The 18,860-nt window shown below is 36.9% G+C and overlaps 1 protein-coding gene across 1 annotated transcript in view; it reads right to left on the minus strand.

Moving 5' to 3' along the window:
- Nucleotides 1-18,860, minus strand: part of Wls (wntless Wnt ligand secretion mediator) — a 97,612-nt gene that overhangs the window by 9,413 nt on the left and 69,339 nt on the right. Inside the window, exons 5-11 of the mRNA XM_005357440.2 lie at nt 16,719-16,855; nt 14,038-14,206; nt 12,378-12,475; nt 11,919-11,982; nt 9,848-9,991; nt 8,141-8,224; nt 510-663 (exon numbers count right to left, since the gene is read on the minus strand). Of these exons, the coding sequence (XP_005357497.1) occupies nt 510-663; nt 8,141-8,224; nt 9,848-9,991; nt 11,919-11,982; nt 12,378-12,475; nt 14,038-14,206; nt 16,719-16,855 (850 nt within the window). The remainder of the gene's footprint in view (nt 1-509; nt 664-8,140; nt 8,225-9,847; nt 9,992-11,918; nt 11,983-12,377; nt 12,476-14,037; nt 14,207-16,718; nt 16,856-18,860) is intronic.

Consider the following 18,860-nt stretch of genomic DNA (forward strand, 5'->3'; position numbering starts at 1 on the left):
TCCTTCCGCTCCTCCAGCCTATAGCCGCTGAGATACCAGCCCATTGGGGTGTGGTCTCTCTCCCTTTAAAAAAGTGGCCACTTCCCTCTCCTCTCTCTCTTCATTTCCTGGGCTCCCTTCCTGGTTGCGCAGAGGGCTGACGGTGATCTGTAAGTTTTTTCCCCTTTAAATAAATACCACCCTATTAATCATAATTCCAAACTGCTGTGGCATTGTTTGTGACTTACGCCTTCAAAAGTACATTTTGTAAATAGCCTTAATATATTTTGTGTGAAACATTCTTAACATATTTTGGAGAATAAAAAATGGCTATTTCAAGAGCTATATATCTTGTGTTAAATTGCTGTTTTATATTTCTTGAATCTCAAGTGCTAACTTATTCTATGACTATATTAGAAAGATATCTGGAAGAAAATTTGATGAACATAGTGTTTTAGCCATCTAAATCTTGAAGATACAAAGGTCTATTCTATCCTGAATAAATTTGAAATGAAAAGACAGAGACTCACCATTAGACTGGTCTTCCCCATAGTTTTTATGGGATGGCGCATACAAGAACATCAAAGCAAAGACATACAGGTTCCACATTCCATAGATACCAGTGAAGAAAGCACTGTTCACTTGAACTGTGACACCACCCCATTTCCAATGTCCTTCTGTCACCTATAGATAAAAAGGAAGGCATTCAAGTGAAACAGAGAAGCATAATACCAAAATAGAAATCAATCACCATGAAAGCCAGAGCTCTTCTTCAAATGGAAACGTTAAAGGTTTCACATTTTATAAGAGTACACATTTTAATATGAACTAAATCTGTGTAAATTAAGGTCTCCTGACTAGTGTCAAGTGAAAATTCAGTGGTTCTTATTTTGAATATGCATTAGTATAACTTTGATAATGTCTCTTCTTAGAAATGGAAGTACACTTATTCTTCATTTAAGGGATTGTGTTTGACACCATTCACAACTACAATTTCTTCTTTGCCATCTCCCTATGTAAACAAAAGCTCCCTGAGGCAGAAACCATTTCTAACTTACTTGCTACAGTTGCAAAATCTTTGGTGCTTAATGTACCATGTGTGTACAGTAAACAAAAGTGCACATTTATTCAGTAAGGAAAGAGTAAAATTTTTTGGAATTCAGTTTCCTTAAAACTTGAAGATTATAGATGAGAACTGAATACATATGTAATTTCTAGTAATTAAATGGCAGACACTAACAACATTTTGTATTTATTTATGAAATGTCATTTTAGGTAAACTATTCTTAAAGGTAATTAGGAAGCTACCATATGCTTTGTGTTTTGTAAGACATGTTCAGAAACTGCTTCAATTTGAGATGACTTGGTAATTGTTTTCAGAGTGCTTTGAAGATATGTGGTTTGCACTAACTACTACAGAGCTATTGAGCTGAATGACTCTTAATTTGTACAAGCACTGAGCTCACTGAAATAATTTCAAACACTCTGGCTTGCTATAGGATATTTTAAATGTGGATAAGAGAAAGTAATGTTAATGACTTCAATAAAAAGGTTGAGCTTGGCTCCTGTTTATGATATAGTGGGTCTGTGTTCATTCAGGCCTTCCTTTGACTTCCCATAACCTATTGGGACCCGAATCCTTGTAAGATGTTAACTATATTTTTGTTGTTGTTTTGAAAAACTTGGAGTGTCTGGAAACCAGGAAATCCAGTTATAGACTTACCAATGTTATTCTATCTTTTGTGACTCATACATACAACACAACTACCATAAACTCTTACTCATTTTGTAAAATAACTCATTTTATGAAATGTCCAGGTGATGGTTTTGACAAAGAGTTTAAAACCATTACTTATTTTAGACCATGTGTCACAATTCAAGCTATTTATGACTTCTTAGCAATGTTTCCAAATGCCACAATAACATTAAAATACAAATTGTGCCCACTTTATAAAAATTATACCATGTGGAACACAGACTTATGTTCAATAAATATGATGGTAGGAAAGAAGCTTTAAGAGAGTTCCAGAAATTTTTGCTTCTGGTCTAGTCCAGGTAACAGAAAAGGCTCGGCTCATTAAAATATAAGCAAGACAGGACAAAGTAGCTTTGGGGTAATGGGCCTTCAACTAAGGAAAGGGCATGTAAGAGGTTACATTTTGGGACATGAACTAACAAAATTCATAATTGACATTTTAAATTTTAGCTTAATATAACTGGTATTTTTTCAATTCTTCTGAAGTTACATTGGAATTTTTAAAGACTTAATTATTTTGATTATAATATACTACTTAAATTATTTCACCCTTCTCTTTTCCTTCGTCTATACTATACCATGTACAATCCAACACCCAATGTCTTTCAAATTCACAGCCTCTTTTTCATTTAAACATTGGTGTGTAAGTGTGTGTGTGTGTGTTTGTGTGTGTGTGTGTGTGTGTGTGTAAGTAATTAAATATGCAAACACATCTATTTGGTCTTAATTCATATTACTTGTATGTATATGTTTTCTGGGCTGACCATTTGGTATTAGGTAGCCAATTTATTTGTTATTCTGTGGATAATACTTTTTCTTCTGCTTTTTGCATTTCCTGGTTGCCTGTAGTTCTTTGTCTAAGATTGAGGCTTCTTGAGCTTTCCTCTTTCGATAGAACTGATATTTTGATTAATTCTTGTCAGAATTTGCATGATTGACTTGTCTAAGGAAATACCTGCAGGCCTGGTACTCACACAGTACTCGATTGATAGTCATTGATACAGAAATGCTATAAGAATGTCTCTGGGAACATAGAGAAACAAAGTAGAGCTAGAACTGAACACAGGAATTCAGCAGGGTGGACTATGAATCACTATTGATTGAGGATGAGTTTTAATGGATGTTGGTCCTGCTCATAATGGAGGAGACTAATGAATTAGGCATGCCATAGGCTCCAAATAATTATCTGGGATAGATTTTGAGTCTTAACAATTTGTGTAGAAGAATAAAAACAGGCTCTGAGTGGTGAGACTATTGGATTCCAAGATAATACTAGGGCTCTGAAGGACGGGTTTGTTAGCTTGTGTGGGGGAGAGAAAATTCTTAACTGATATTCAGGACTGGGGGAATAAGGCCTTTTAGTGGGTATACAGGGAATACTATCAGCTGATAATTATAACCTGGGCTTTAAAGGAAAGATATTCTCGAAGTGAAACAGTTTTTTTCTATAGAAGAGGCTGATGATGTCCAGATGAGGGAAGCCCCAGAGAGATCAATACCATTAGCTGGTGAGGTTAAAGGTTGTGGGAATTATCACTATGCAAGGAGTTGGGGAAGATACTAGGCCAGAGTTGTAGGGGACCTTATCATGAACTGTACTATTTGATGATTAAGAGCGAGGAAAGAGTAGTGAGGGTGGGAAATAAGAAAGAAGAGGGAGAAGAGGGAGAGGTAGAAGAGCAATGAATGAAGGGAGGGATATCTATCTGAAAAGTAGAGAAAATATTACAGTCCATAATAATTCACAATAATTTTATGTAAAAGTGAGAAGAAAAATCAATACATGGTAAGAATTCATTACATCTTGTACTTTATGGAAGGTTGGAGTTTCAAAAGCCCAGACCATGCCCAGTTACCCCCATCTCTGCCTGAGGCTTGTGGATCAGGATGTAAGCTATCAGCTGCTGCTCCAGTGCCAAGCCTTCCTGCTTGCTGTCATGCTCCCTTCCAGGATGGCCATGGACTCACCCTCTGAAATTGTCAAGCCCAATAAGTCGTTTTATTTAAAAGTTGCCTTGATAAGAGCAACAAAATTTAACGAAGACCAAAGACAGTATTTCCATATCTTGCCTGAGATTGCTCATCTCAGAAAGTCATAGTCATTAGTCCAAATACAGAAAGTCTTCTTAGTGACTATACAACACAAGGGTAGGACATTATCTTAAACAGGGTTGGTCTTTAAAAGCAGCAGATCAAACAACTACTTGGAAGCTCACTTCATTGACCATTGTTAAAACAGCATATATACACAAGTCTATACATTCAAATCTGGGGGTAGGGGTTATGAAGAAACTGTAAATGCCATGTATATCCTAAACACGGTAATGTATAATTTAGAGTAGACAGAATATGTAATGTTTTTCAGAAAAATCTTATGAATGAGATGTTCCATTAATAAAGAATACATAGGAGCTGAGTCTTTCTAAGAAAATAATGGATTAGTGCCCTCTTTTATTTGTTCTGGGGCATACATGTTGCTAGGAATATACTTACTTAAGTACCCAAAGATTGAACTTCTATCTGCAAATGCTTATTTCTTGGTAGGCAACGAGGTAAACTACAAAAATTAGTCATGCAGATATTGTAACTCCAGGGTTTAGAAACTAGATTGTATTTTCTCCCTATGTTTTCTCAACTACTCATGCTTTAGACAGACCGAACTCTAAGCACATTCTCACTATCATGATCCACAATGAGCAGCCTCAACAGATCAGGAATTGTAGATCCAAATTCTTACAATGCATGTAAGAGGAGTAGTCATTTCCTATTTTCACTTTAGTAGAGAAAAAGAAAACTCAAGTACTTGCAACACCAAATAACAATTTGTTATCACCAAATATCAAAAACCATGTTACCCTCTACAGACTCTTCTCTTTTCCTGATTTTACATGACAACAGATTTCTTCTGTATAGAGACACATTTATACCCCTGCAGTCAAGTGAGGACAAATCTCGTTATACCCAGTAGTTTGACAACCAACATTCCACTAACAACAAGATTTCCAAACTCCAAACACAGGCTCTCTTACAAGAAACATTTCCTTACAGCTGTCTAAGCCACAAACTGAAGTGATCACACACCAGAAAAAGAACTGGGGAGCTGGGTCTCTGGGAGTTTATTACATATATTTTTACCTGAATATCAGGTCTCTGGGTGTTCCTTCAGTGAAAATCGGTGACCTTCTGTGCACTGTACTTCTTTTCTGTTCCTTGCTAACACCACCTCTAAACTAACTAAACACTTCTCTCTTCTAGAAGGAACAGGACTGAAAGACCAAACTGTGGTACAGCATTTCTTCATTGCTGTGACTCAGATCATTAAAATAGCAGGCATTAAAGACTGAACCTCAGTCCCAGTTATAAAGCTCAAGGTCACCACATTCTAAGAGCTTCCTATGTGCCTTTCATTCCTGGTCTCAGAGCTTCAAAATCCTAGCAAGATTCACCACATATATTTCATAGGGCTTAAATGGAAGCTCTCCCAACAAATATAGTGGAAGTTTAAAAACATCCCTTTTACCTAATGCTGAGGTTCATTTCAAAAGTTACCCAATGGATTTTCTTTCAGGTAAGCTCATTGTTGTGACATTGAAAAATCATATTAGAAAATAAATCCTCTGATGACTCTATTAACAATACCAAGAAAACAGAGAGTTATGAAGGAAAATGTCTTAAGTATCTGTAAATAAACCTTTAAAGAAAGAAAAAGAACGAAAAAGAAAAATAAGCAGGAGGAATGTACGTTGCTAATGGAATTCAAAGACATCATATCTCTTTAGAGTTGAAATCCACCCATCTAACTATTGCAGCTAATATAAAAAGCTGGCCAGAGCCCAATAATGTGATAATGAAAAACTAATCATTATTTGCAAAGAAAATCTTTAAATTCTCTTATAAGACATCTTCTGCCACTTTAAAGCAACAGCCAAACATGTATAAAATTAAATTCAGGCAAAGAACAGCCAGTCATCTTGAGGATTAATTCCTCTAGAATTCAGGTGGAAGGAGTTCTGCAGTTAAGTCACTGTGGAGGGTTGTGGCCCCAAAGTGGGCATGAGAGGACTGCAGCTTTGAAAAATGGCAAAAGTAGGCCTCAGGAATGAAGTACTGTTCCCTTTCATGTTCCTGAGAACATGGTACATCTTACTGGAGACTCCACCTCTAGGTGAGGGTCCCCTTATTTTCTCAGTCAAGAAACTCAGTAGGCCATATAAAAACACCATATTGCTAAGGGTCTGGAGAAACCAGGAAGTATAATGATCACACAAGGAAATTAGCCAAAAGTGGAGTCAAGCTTAACCTAAACCCTTTCCTTGAATTTGAGTCTTTGAGCCTTAACTGAATTAAAGATGTATTCAAGAGCCAGAGATATGGCTCAGCTGATAAAGGTATTTGTCGCTGAGGCTGATGATCTGAATTTTATCCCTGTGATTCACATGGTAGAAGGAGAAAACTGACTCCTATTGCATATGTGATACACACATATAAATGTAATAAAACATACAAATAAATGTAATAAAAATTTTGGAAGAACTCATTCTGAATTAGCAATAGCTTTACTATATTTGGAATAAAGTTTCCAAGGTTTTATAAATGGTTTGATACAAACACACTCCTATTACAAGTAAAAAAAGATGGAGTGAACAATGTGCAAACACATGTAGGTATACTGTTTAATTTATTTCTACATACGATCAACCTTCATCCAGTAACTGATGGAAGCAGATGGAGAGATTTACAGCTAAGCACTGGGCCAAGCTCCTGGATCCTGGAGTCCAGTCGAAGAGAGGGAGGAGTGATTACATGAGCAAAGTGGTCAAGATCATGATGAGGAAACCTACAGAAACAGCTGACCGGAGCTAGTAGGAGTTCACAATTCCAGACTGACATTTGTGAAACCTGCATAGGAATGAACTAGGCCCTCTGAATGTGGGTGGCTTGGGCAGTTTGTGAGACCACTGGCAGTGGGATCAAGATTTATCACTAGTGTATGAACAGGTTTTTTAGAGCCCATTCTCTACGGAAGGATACCTTGTTTGATCTAGATAGAGGAAGAAGTGCCTTGGTTCCGCCTCAAAGAGAGGTGACAAACTTTGTTGACGTTCCCTTACCCTCTCTGAGGAGCAGATGGGGCCAGAGGGGGAAATGGAGAGCAGGAAGAGGGAATGGAGGAAGAACTGAGATAGGTATATAAAATGAAAAAGATTATTCTAAAAAAATAAAAAATGAATTACTTGCTAAGGACATATTTATAGTAAGTATGAGTTATCTATGATGTGTATAATTAAATACATATATATATAATTGTATATGATTCCCTTTGAAATCTGAAATATTTTATTTTACTTATTTAGAAGCATTCTGAGAACAGAACCATAGCTTCACTAGATTGTCAAAGGAATTCACACAGAGTTTATAAACTAAAGAAAAATTTGCTAGTAGATGAAAGAATAAATCACCATTCTCCTAAGGCTATACCAGAATGCTGCTGCTCTATGCTATCCAAATAGATCCAATAAAAGATCCAAAATGACTGAGTTCTAGTCTCCAGTTTGTATGCATTTTGGTAAGTTACTAACAAAGCTGTTCATGCTTATGACATACCAGGGACTATACTAAATACTTGGCTATTACTTCTATATATGGTACTATTGCATAGTGAAAAAAGATTAATGTTAATATGTTAAGAAATGCTAAATAACCCACTAAATTACTACATTTCTGGAAAACAGAATGTATGAAAAAATACCTCAAAAGCCATGGGAATGATAATTTCAGAAACATGACTAATAGTCTCTATCCAACTTACCTTAGAAGAACTTTGTGAAACCCATCTGACTAATATGTGCTCTCTATATCAGATTTTAGATAGACTTTTTCACTTCTCAAAGTAAGTAATCAATATTTTAAAATATTACAAACATCATTATTGAGATTTTAACGTACATCAAACTGAGTTTAAGAAATAGTATAAAGAAAATTTTCTATCAATGGGACTTTTGAGTCATGTTCATGTTTAGGTGGCAATGTAATTATCACACAGAATGACTAAAGGCCTGTCAAAGAATCTTCATTAATGCTAAGTAATGACCCAATCAAATTAGCACATGCTTACCAATGTTACATCACAGGTCTTGAAACATTTACTCTCTGAAATGAAATGTCCCTTCAATATGGCTATAGGTTTTAGCCTAAATACTTAGCAACTTTCTTCAAGGTAGGACTGGAAGTCTATGTCATCAGCTTGCGGAAAGTCCCATGCTGGAGTCATCTAAAAAGTGTTTTGCTTAGCTAAAGAAAGTAAGCCTCTCTGCTTTTGTTCTCAGCAACTCTGAAAAATCTCCTCTGTTAGACATGGGGACCACCCCAAGGACAGTCTCTTGAGAAGGCTTAGGGTTCACTCACCTGACTAACAATGAAGAAGATAACAGTCATGGCAGCACAGGCTAAGGTGATAAGCATGAGGAACTTGAACCTGAAAATCAGACCCTATTAAAAAAGAAAGGAAGAATTGTTCAATATATTCTCTCTCTCCCCCTGCCCCCTCCTCTCTTCATATCTGTCTGTCTGTCTGTCTGTCTGTCTGTCTGTCTGTCTATCTACTTACCAACCTACCTATGTGCAAAACCAAATCCCTAAGAATGACAGTAAAATCATTCGACATGTTAACATCCTTCCTGTAAAGGTGAATGTAGCTGAGGGAATTCTTAAACAAAATATTTTCTATGTTCTTATCTCTCATGAAGCAATGATGCTGGAGTCTATGATTTTACATTCACAACACAACATTAAGCTACAAAGTTCCCTGATAAACAGGTTATATAATTCTACACAAAAGTTAAAGTTACCAAACAAAAGCTTTCTATAGTTATAATAAAATTCTTCTCCAATTTAGGGAGGGGTGTTGTATTAGTCAAAGTAAAATCAATTTGGTTTAATATTCTCATTTGTCACTCCAGCTCTGGAAACAGACAAACCTGAGAAAGTACTTTCGGTTTCCGAAATTATCAGGGTTTAAATAATGGTGCCTACTGATTAGGTGTCTTCTGTGCGGACTAACTGTGCAGTACACCATGATTCTGCAGGTTCTCCTTTTTTCACATAAAAAGTCATTTAAGTAATGAATCTAGTCAATGTGCCACCTGCATTAGAGATTGGAGGAGGCTAGGTGTTTCTCTTGAATAGCTAATATAAACTAGAAGCAGATTATTGAACTCTACTTGAGCACCCGCTGGATATTTTAGAGAATGTGTACTACCAAGAGTCTGGTAAGCATGGATCAGAAAGATTGCTCAGAGAATAATAGCATTGGTTAAAAACATTTAGCAACCTGAACTCAATTTCTTGAATCCATGTAAAAGCCAAAGTAGAGAGGTGAATCTACATAGTTATACTCTAACTTCTACATTTGTACTGTTACATGCACTTTTATATTCGTGCATCATACACACACACACACACAATAATAATTAGTAATTGATTTTTTTTAAGCATGGAACGCAGATTATTTGGACTAAAATCTTCAAGGGTTAGAAGGAAAGCCATACCACAAACTGGGCCAATCTTACATGGCCCAGTATCCCATCTCATCCAGTAGGCACTTAGGTTCCATCAAAAGAACCCATTGGGCAGGTTTCTATCTTACTGCTATGAAAACACATTTACACCTTAGAAAACCCCAGGAAATCTAGCTGTTTGGGTGTGTTTTTATTTGCCCCAGGATCCTATATGAAAAGTTCTTAATTTCTACTTATTTTACTTACTTATTTGTGTGTGTGTGTGTGTGTGTGTGTGTGTGTGTGTGTGTGTTTATTTGCAACAGAGAGAGAGGGAGATAGAGAAAGAGATATAAAAATTTGGACACACACACGCCACAGTGAGTTTGTAGAGGTCAGAGAACTGCTTTCAAAAGACAGCTCTGACTGTGAATTCCAGAGAAGAAACTCAGGTTGTCAGGTTTGCATGGCAAACACATTTACTAGTTGGGATCATTTTGATGTCCCCTTAATGTGTATTTGAAACTAAAACTTTCAACTTTCAGAGGTGAGTGTTTACACATCCTGCTAGGGATCATTAGCATAAGTTCTAGAATGAACTAAGATAGCTGCTTACCTCATAGTGGAGCCGCCGGACTTTGCTCATGGCTGGGAGACTAGACTGCTTCCCACTGATGTTTCGAAATACCTGAAATACCATGAAACACAGAAACAGAAAATAGAGGCAGAGGCAGATCCCTGCCACAATGATGAAAGCCATCTGCAAGTGTACAGTGAAGGAAAGGACAAATTTGCCAAGAACATGTTCTAAAAGGGCACAGAACTCCTCAACAGCTGTGTTGGAGGCACTCAACATTATCTCCAAGTGCTCAAGAGGTTTTAAGGAAGGTACTACTATTAAAACCTGGTTTTCTGATGCCACTGATTAGGGTTTTCTGACACAACAATTTCAGAAGGGAATATCCAAATAATGTTATATGCCAAAAAAAAAGAGAAAAAAATGTAGTCTAATTTTACAAAATAGAGTTGGGTCCCTCTTAGAGCTAGTAAATCAGCATCTGTTTTTCAAGCATGTTTTAAGGAAATTCAAATGTGTCATGAATTTAAACACACTAGTATAGTGGATATTTGTTACTAAATGGGAAACTGTTTAAAAATCACTGATAGAGTTCAAATAAAGATGCCTGAGTCCCACCATACATATATCTATCTAGTCATACCTTTCTAGAAAATGAGTGTAAACATGTTTGGAACCACTTTGCTGTGCTTGGACTTTTCTAAGAAGAAGACTGAGATAGCCTGGGGAAGGCATAAATGGAGCAAGTTCAGTAGCAAACGAAAGGGGAGGGGAGCTGGCAAGGATCCAAAGGATGGAGAGAAAAAGCAGGGACTGTATATCCAGATAGTACACCCATTGACGAAATTCTGAGGCCTACCACTAGGGCACGGATTTTGAGAACCAGCAAGATATAGAGCAGTGTGAATTGTCAGAATAGCAGAAAACAGACTGCAGCTCCTCTTGCTTGTACCAGCTGGATTCCAAATTGCCTATATTTTTCCAGTACTTTGACGGGTAATAAACTATACATCTACCTTTCTTTAAGTAGTATATTTAATGCAATTCTTCCTTCTTTCCTATGACCAACAGTGCCCTGGAATAAAGAGAAGATGGTTAATTGTTGCAGGACTTGAAATTTTATTTGCTTCCCTTGCCTTTCATCCTACGCGTAAAATGAAAGGGTTGAATCAGGCATTGCAATTGTTCGTCTTGTACAGTTACCACTGTGGGGGATGGGAAGTACAGGAAGTTCAATTCTTCTAAATTAAAGGTACTAACACTATGTATCTGATTCTCTCACAAAATTCTGTGTCATTAAGAAATTGATATAAATACCACCACTAAACGAAGTATATTCAAGGGACATGTCAAGGCATTACGTGTTAAGAAAGAGCACAACTCCAGGCTGCCCTCTCACTACAGAGAAGAGGCTTTTTCTCTTAGAATATTAAACAGGGTGCTAAGAAGATCAGATTTTAAAATAAGCACCATTAAGGAATAGGTTAAGACTCATTTTTCTTCACTGAAGTGATGCAGATGGTGATAATTTGGACCAATCAGGAGCCTCGGCATTGCTCAAGAACTAATTACCTTAGTGTCAGTCCCACTGAGTCTCAGGAACTAAAGGTGGTTTTATGAAGCTTTGACAATACTTTCACTGGATAAAGGACTGGCTTTCCTATAGAAGCCCTGCATACAAGTCACCTCAGACCCCAGCTTTCATACATAATGGTGACTTTGGTCCCAAGCTTTCTAGAGCAGAAGGTTCCCTCCCATATAAGTGACCTCTGTTCTAGGAACCAGAAAGTATCTCTGTGGCTCAAGAAGAAGCTGCAAATACCTTATAAAATAGATGATTTAGGATATACTTCAGTCCAGAAACTTTGAACTGTATCTAAAACCTATGGCACAGGGAGATCCTGAAAACTCCCACTTTGGCTGCTATCACAGTCTGAAAGCACATACTAATTCTTCTCAATATTTATCTCTAATTGTTGCTATTGGTTTGAGGACCAAAGCCCTGGCTGAGCTCATCTAGAGAGTATCTGCTGAAACACAGAAAATGATCATGAAGCCCAGACAGATAGGGAGACGAAAATGAAACCTCAAATATATCAAAGAAGGATACAGCCAGTTCTGTTCCAACATCTGTAGTCCAGATACTGTAGAAAGGATTTGTGAGTTGCACTCCTCTATAAAAACAAAAACAAACAAGATGGAAAATGAAATACAGGTGCAGAGTATTTCATAATATATATATAAGAAAAAATATATTTTCCTTAATATTGAAGCAATGAAGAGAGGCAAGGGGACCATGGTAGGGGGTGTTAGTGTACCATATTTAGAAAATAAACTTCAGAGAGTATAAGGGGATATAGAGCTTGAAAATATGACCCAAAGCACTTTGAATGTATAAAGGGATAAGCCTTTGGTTTTGTCACAGACTTCATCTGAGCATATGACCTCTCCAATATTTAATCCCATGGACAACCAACCACCATTCCTCATTTAAAAACTCCTTCTAGAAAGATGGAAGTAGACAAGGAATGTCACATTTCATCTTGGAGTGACATCAATATCTGCTTACCTCTCACACATGTCAAATATGAAGAGGCAGAAAGAGCCAACAGCAATTGGTCCAACTTGCTTCCAATACCCTGCAATGTGATTCCGCTCATGTTGATCCTAATATAAAACAAATTGAAGGAGAAGAGCAAATCTATTCCATAGGCGATCTAGCTAATCACCTACTATGTACTTGATAGATGATAGCATTAGAAACAAAAGAGATAAAACTCTCAGTGTCATGTCAGCTGAAGGACATAGCACAAAGCCCATTCACTGGGGTTGTCAATAAGAATGCACACAGCACTGTGGGATGACAAAGAATGACGTTAGGGAAATTTTTGTCCCACAAAATAAATCCTTGTTTAGTAATAATTTTTGTTTATAAAGGTAAAATGATCACCAAGAAATAAAAACAATAAGGTACTTCATTTTGTTAAGTTTATCTTATCTTCATCATCACAAGGAACAATTTTCCACCCCTATCTAATTTCCAGAGTGTCTTGAAATATAACCCAGGTTAGCCTGAAACTCAAAGTCCTTCTGTTTAAGACGCCTGCATTTGCCAGAAGTACAACATGAAGTATTCCTTTGGATGGGCAATGAAAGAAAATGAAGATATATATGCCTGTAGGCAGGGTTGGTGGTCTATACAATCTTATTGTGAATAATCACCCTGGTTGGGGCCCTACTGTCCTTATCTCATTGCCAGGGCATCTCTGCTGGAGGACCCGTCATATAGTAAAACCCCTTAGGTGAAATTTGGTTGTAGGTAAATTCCCCTCTTCTTACACTGTTCTCCTGCAGAGGGAACTGGCTTCACAAATTTTATTTTAATGATCAAATCATAATGAAACTTAAAAATAGCCTCTGCACTGGCATGATGGCTCAGTGGGTCAAAGCAGCTATGGCTAAATCTGAAAACACAAAATCAATCATCAGGATGCACACAGTGAAAGGAGAGAACTCCAGAAAACTGACCCCTGACTTACACACACACACACATAGACACAGACACATGGACATACATATATACACACACACAAATAAATGTAATTTAAATAAACAATTTAAAAACATTCTTTTCTGAAGCCTAACTTGAAAATAAAAGTTCTTATTGACATAACTGCATCTTAGCCACAATGTAAGAATGAGATCAATCTTATTTTTATTATGGTAACTCAGCCTTTCTTAAAATAGAATTTGATGCCATGCAAAGAGGCCAGTATTCTCGGGTAATAGGTGTCACTGGATCACTTGGCTAAGCTGCTAGCTGAAAAAAAGGCATGAGCACATTGCCTGGTAGTTAACCTGCTCTTAAGTCTAGGGAAAGCAGAAGGCAAGCCAAAGGACAAAAAATAAAAATAATGATCAAACTTTATATATTTCTCTTTCACAGCATTATTTCTTTTTCTATAAGGAAACAAAAACTCACATACATTAGGACTTTTTACTACATTTCTCAAACAAGGGCCTGAGATTAGGGCATTTGCCTCAAAACAGTCAGCAAGTTACTAGTAAAGAAAGACTATGAACCTGCAGGGATATAGTTAGACCTGTGGTCCCTCATTTGTTTTACCTTCCCATAGCTTAAGAGAGGCATAAGCAAGTAGACTTCAGCTCAGCAACTTTCTCAGAGACGCTTATGGACAGACAGATATCCCTTCCCCAGAAGTTCTTACCATCATGTGTTCACCACAGAAGATAATCCAGAAGGAAAGAAGCATTGCATAGAAGATGCCCTGCCGGATGTCACCAAATAACAGCATCCAGGTCCAGTCAAACCCAATGGAAAACCATTCTACAGGGATATTGATGAATGTCATGGAAATCCCAAGAGCAAAGATGACTCTGAGAAAGTACCCATAAGAACCATGTTACTCTGGAGGGCAAACTTTAAAAGTCTGAAGCAAATTTTGAGAACTGAGATGCTATTTATTCAGATTTTAGCTAATTGATCACTTTCTTAGCATTCATGTAGTTTCCACTCTGGGATACAAAATGTCCTAATTTACATCTCTAGAAAATGAAAGGGTGTAACACTAACCTTTGTATCACAAACTAGAGTCACCTGAGAAATACACACTTTAACCTTGTTTCCTTCTTAAACAGATAAGTTTTACTATAACTAGACCCTCTTACATCTTCATAATATCACTGATCCAATCATTAAGAATACACACCATTACTGTGATAACCTTGGCAACTGCTAATTGTGTAAGTATATTTGTTTCAATAAAAAACTATATAACTACACATAAATACAATTGGCAACTTGTTTTGTTTTCTTCCACCACACTATTTACTTTCCCCTTCTTTATTAAAATGTCATTCTGATTTATTTAAACATTTCTATATCCATCATTTGCATATGCTTATAAGCCATAAATAATGTACCAATAATGCTGTTAAGGCTACAGATACATATATGAGAAAGTCCAATGTTTTAACTCAGGGAACTGCATTTAATGGGAAAGCCAGACAAAAAGGCATTAAAGTAAATTGGTAAGCAACATCATCACAGTTTAGAGGCTAAACACTGCCAAGATTGTCTTTTACAGAGACAGAAACTAAGTACATAAAGAGTTGAGGAAATGAAGGTGAAAAGGGCAGAGAGAAGAGTCTAAATGGATGCAGAGAGGCTTGGAAGAGCAGGGATATTTACATATCTATGTACAGCATAATTTAGGAAATAATAGAACATGAGAGGAATAGCTCATGAAGAAACTTATGTAGAGTTTACCTTAAAAGAGACTAGCAAGCCAATAAAAAGTTTAACTAATAGAACTACAACATTCATTCACTTAACAGATATTAATTTAAAGTTATAGATATTAATTTAAAGTCAAAGAAATATAAAGATAAAAAGAGGACTGATAATGATTTAAATAGGATGAATGGGGTGGGAGACAACAAAACACTGCAATCAAAAACAGCACAACAGGGCTTAAAGGGAAGGAGTAAATGAGGTACTAAGATACCTGGGAAGTACTATTTCAGATAACAAGAACAAATTTAAAAGCTTTGGGGTGAAAGCCTAGAATCCAAGGCATTTGAGCACTATCACAGGTACTGCAGAGAACAGGAGATTAAGATTCAATGGACTTTATAGGACAAGGCAAAGCTAGCAGAGATTTCAGCAATGGAGTAGAGTGATTTTATTGACCCGTAAAGGGAACACAGAGGCTTTTGGTACATATAATGTAGTAAGTAAAATTGTACAAGGAAGTGCTTCTTATAACCCAGTTGAGCAATGATTTGGGTGATAAGAGTAGGGTAGTAGCAATGGAGACAATATGACTTCATGAGAATTGGATAGAGTGAATAACAAATAGAGTACTAAGTAACTTCCTTCTTTCCCATCCAGCAACTAAAGAAGAGGAGTTGCCTTTTACCATTATGGGGAGGCCTAGGAGAGCTATAGGTGGCAGCAGAAAGAAGTCAAGTATTCTTTGTATTACATTTTTTTTACTGCAAAAGAAGATGCTAAATAAATAATTCCTATGTTTGTATCTAGAATTGGGAGAGGTTAAGGCTAAGTATATAAAGCAAGAATCATCATACAATGCATAATTTTGATTTACAGAGATCACTTTGGAAAAAGTAGAGCTAATAAAGAAAGCAAGTTCAAAGTCTCTGCCCTTTTTCAACAGTGTAAGAAGCTAGAAAGATGGGGAAAGAGTAATGAAGACTAAGTGATGGCCAACAAAGGAGAACAATACACAAAAAACAATAAGGTTGAATGAATAAAGGAAACAGGGTGATTAGCTGTGTAAAATGCTGCTCATGGGACAAAGAAGGTATTTGGGCTGTGGAGGTGATTCGAAAACCTGTAAAATGGTACAGTGGAGATAAATCAATATTGAAATGGAACCAAGAGAGAACTGGAGCAGAAATGTGAGCAAGGTTTTTGAGGATTCTTGTAAAAGGAGAAAATGATATGGTTATTTCAGAAAGAAGTACTTTCTCAAGGTACAGCATATTTATGTATAATACTAACAGAATTAAGAGAAAAAAAGTTGTTTGATGTGAGAAAGAAATGAACTATATCTACAGGAACATCATCCTATGTATGAGAGGGTTTAAATTGAGTTGAAAGTGAAACAATCCATTGATAGAGAAACATCTAAAAATCTGACCCTGGAGAAGAACAGCAAAGACAGCAGTGTGAGGTTTATCATTCTTAAGATTAACAGATAATTTATTTATGAAATCTGAAGGAGACAAAGAGTTCACAATGACTTTCAAATCAATTCACCAGCTGGAGTAGCACACTGGTTGCTTGAACTAGACACACAAAATAAGAGCACGGAAAATTACAGAAAATTAGCATTTTCTAAGTGTGATCTGAATCAGTTCTTACTTTTCCAGAAGTACCGGGGGTCGGGACATCATGGTGATCCTCCTCCAATACCACACCATAATGATGAAGATGCTGGGTGTGAGGAAGGTCTTCATAGCAAACCAGACCTTAGTGAAGCCTCCATTTTGGTGGATTCCCTAGACCAAAACCAAATATAATTTTGGAGATGAATATACATTACTGTTATTTTTTACATATAAATACAGATGAACAAACAGTTTTGCGGCAAACTTTCTGACCAGCAGGAAGGAACAGCCACCAGACGAGGATTCTTCTCAAATCACGCTTTATTGGAGCCTCTTGGTTGTAGGGAGAGCAGAAAGCAAGGGGCAAGGAGCCCTGAACTATAGCTGCTTAAATAGGGAGTCTGCCTAGCAACTTTTGATACTTTGATATTTTAACTGCTTTTCTGGAGACCCACCGGCAGGAAAGAAAGCAGGGGAACATCCCTGTCAATTACAGACCAGGATGTTCCCCTGCCGGTCAGGGGAAGTGTGGGCAGCTAGATCACAACAACTCACCCTGTTTTCCGGTGGAAGAACTGCAACCCTAATATGGAGTTATCTATTAAGCAAGGCTGGGGCCAAATGCCATCTTGTAATGGCAGCTATTCAAATCAGCTCCCAGCACAGTTTACCTACACAACAGTGTCCATAGTCACAGAAGGTACTGCCCTCATATACCCTCTGTCACTTCCTCAGATATCATAGAAATATAATGAAAATCATAAAAATGGGCCATGTTATGTCAAGGGATTGATTAAGAACACAAAGTTTTTTCTGTAGGGTCTTCATTCAACATTGGAGATACCACATAGGTCCAGTAAGCAGTATTGGAAAGCAGAATTACATTATGTTCATAACATGCCATTAAAAGAAAAAGTAAAAGCAAAAAGCACAAGTCATTACAGAAATATGTTATACATCTCTATCTTTACCTGTGCTTTTAATTTAATTTCTAATTTTCTTGCGTTTGTGTGAATGAGGTTTGATTTAAAATGTGGCCTCCTTATGCTACGTTCTAACCCTTCATTAAACAACATGGAAAGAACCTAAATCATCACTGTTCTCACTAACATTTGTGACTTTTATGGTAAAAATGTTAATTTTCTTATCCTGTTTATATGCAATCATGATCACACTATGACCTTAGAAATAACTACAATAATTTTATGTGATCTTAAGACCAATTAAGATATCATAGAACCCACCACATCAATGGAGAGAGGCTAAGGCGCCGAATTCTAGCTTTAGGTTGTGTCAGGTGCATTTGTCACAAGCTACTGCAGACCATAACACAATGACAGCTTACAGTAATTGATAATCCAGACGTCAACCCATCAAAGAAATTAATCTCAGATGGAGAAAACCTTCCTGGCAAGGTCAGCAGGACCACTGACTCTGAAAACTGCTACTTTCATCTGTAATTTCACTTGTGCAATAACAGCTATTATATCTCCCCATAACCATGCATTTTCATGTAATGTGGACTTATAACCTCATGATTGCATTTCAGTCTTATAGACACACATATTTGTGGCTGGTCAGGAAGATGACTTCTCTCTACACTATGTTCTCCACATTACAGTGAGAAACATATTAGCCTTAGTGACAGAGCAATTTGACCAGACATGTGTTCTTCTGGACAGATTACAAACAGAACTTTCACAGATTTTACTTATGAAATTGCAGGTGTCTGGCCTTGTAGGATCTAAGCCCCTCAGAAAATTCATGGTAAACTAGGGTGGTATTACAGGCGTCTGTCTTGTTATATCATAGTCCTTCAAGAGATCAATAGCATTTACGTTGTCCTATGCTTCCTTCACCGGCACCTCCTTGCATTGATTTAAAATAGCAGTTAATATTTGTGCAAGTTTTTATATTCATTATACTAACTTTTTGTTTAGGTTCTCAGATTTAGGTGTTTAGAAAAAGGCTGCTAATTGGCTAACTATGTCCAGATATAGTAAAATCATGCACCTATTCTTTGCCTTTTCCTTAGTTCTGTCAATGGTTTTGTTTTCTCCCTTTGTAACCTGTAGTGGCCCCTTTAAGAGAGGGCCAGAACCTCCTTACAGCAGTAGTTGTGGTTGGCTTCAAACTAGCTGATAAGTTTTGCTATGTATCTTCAAACAATGCCTGT

Source organism: Microtus ochrogaster, chromosome 21, assembly GCF_000317375.1.
Source record: "Microtus ochrogaster isolate Prairie Vole_2 chromosome 21, MicOch1.0, whole genome shotgun sequence".
Lineage (NCBI taxonomy): Eukaryota > Metazoa > Chordata > Mammalia > Rodentia > Cricetidae > Microtus > Microtus ochrogaster.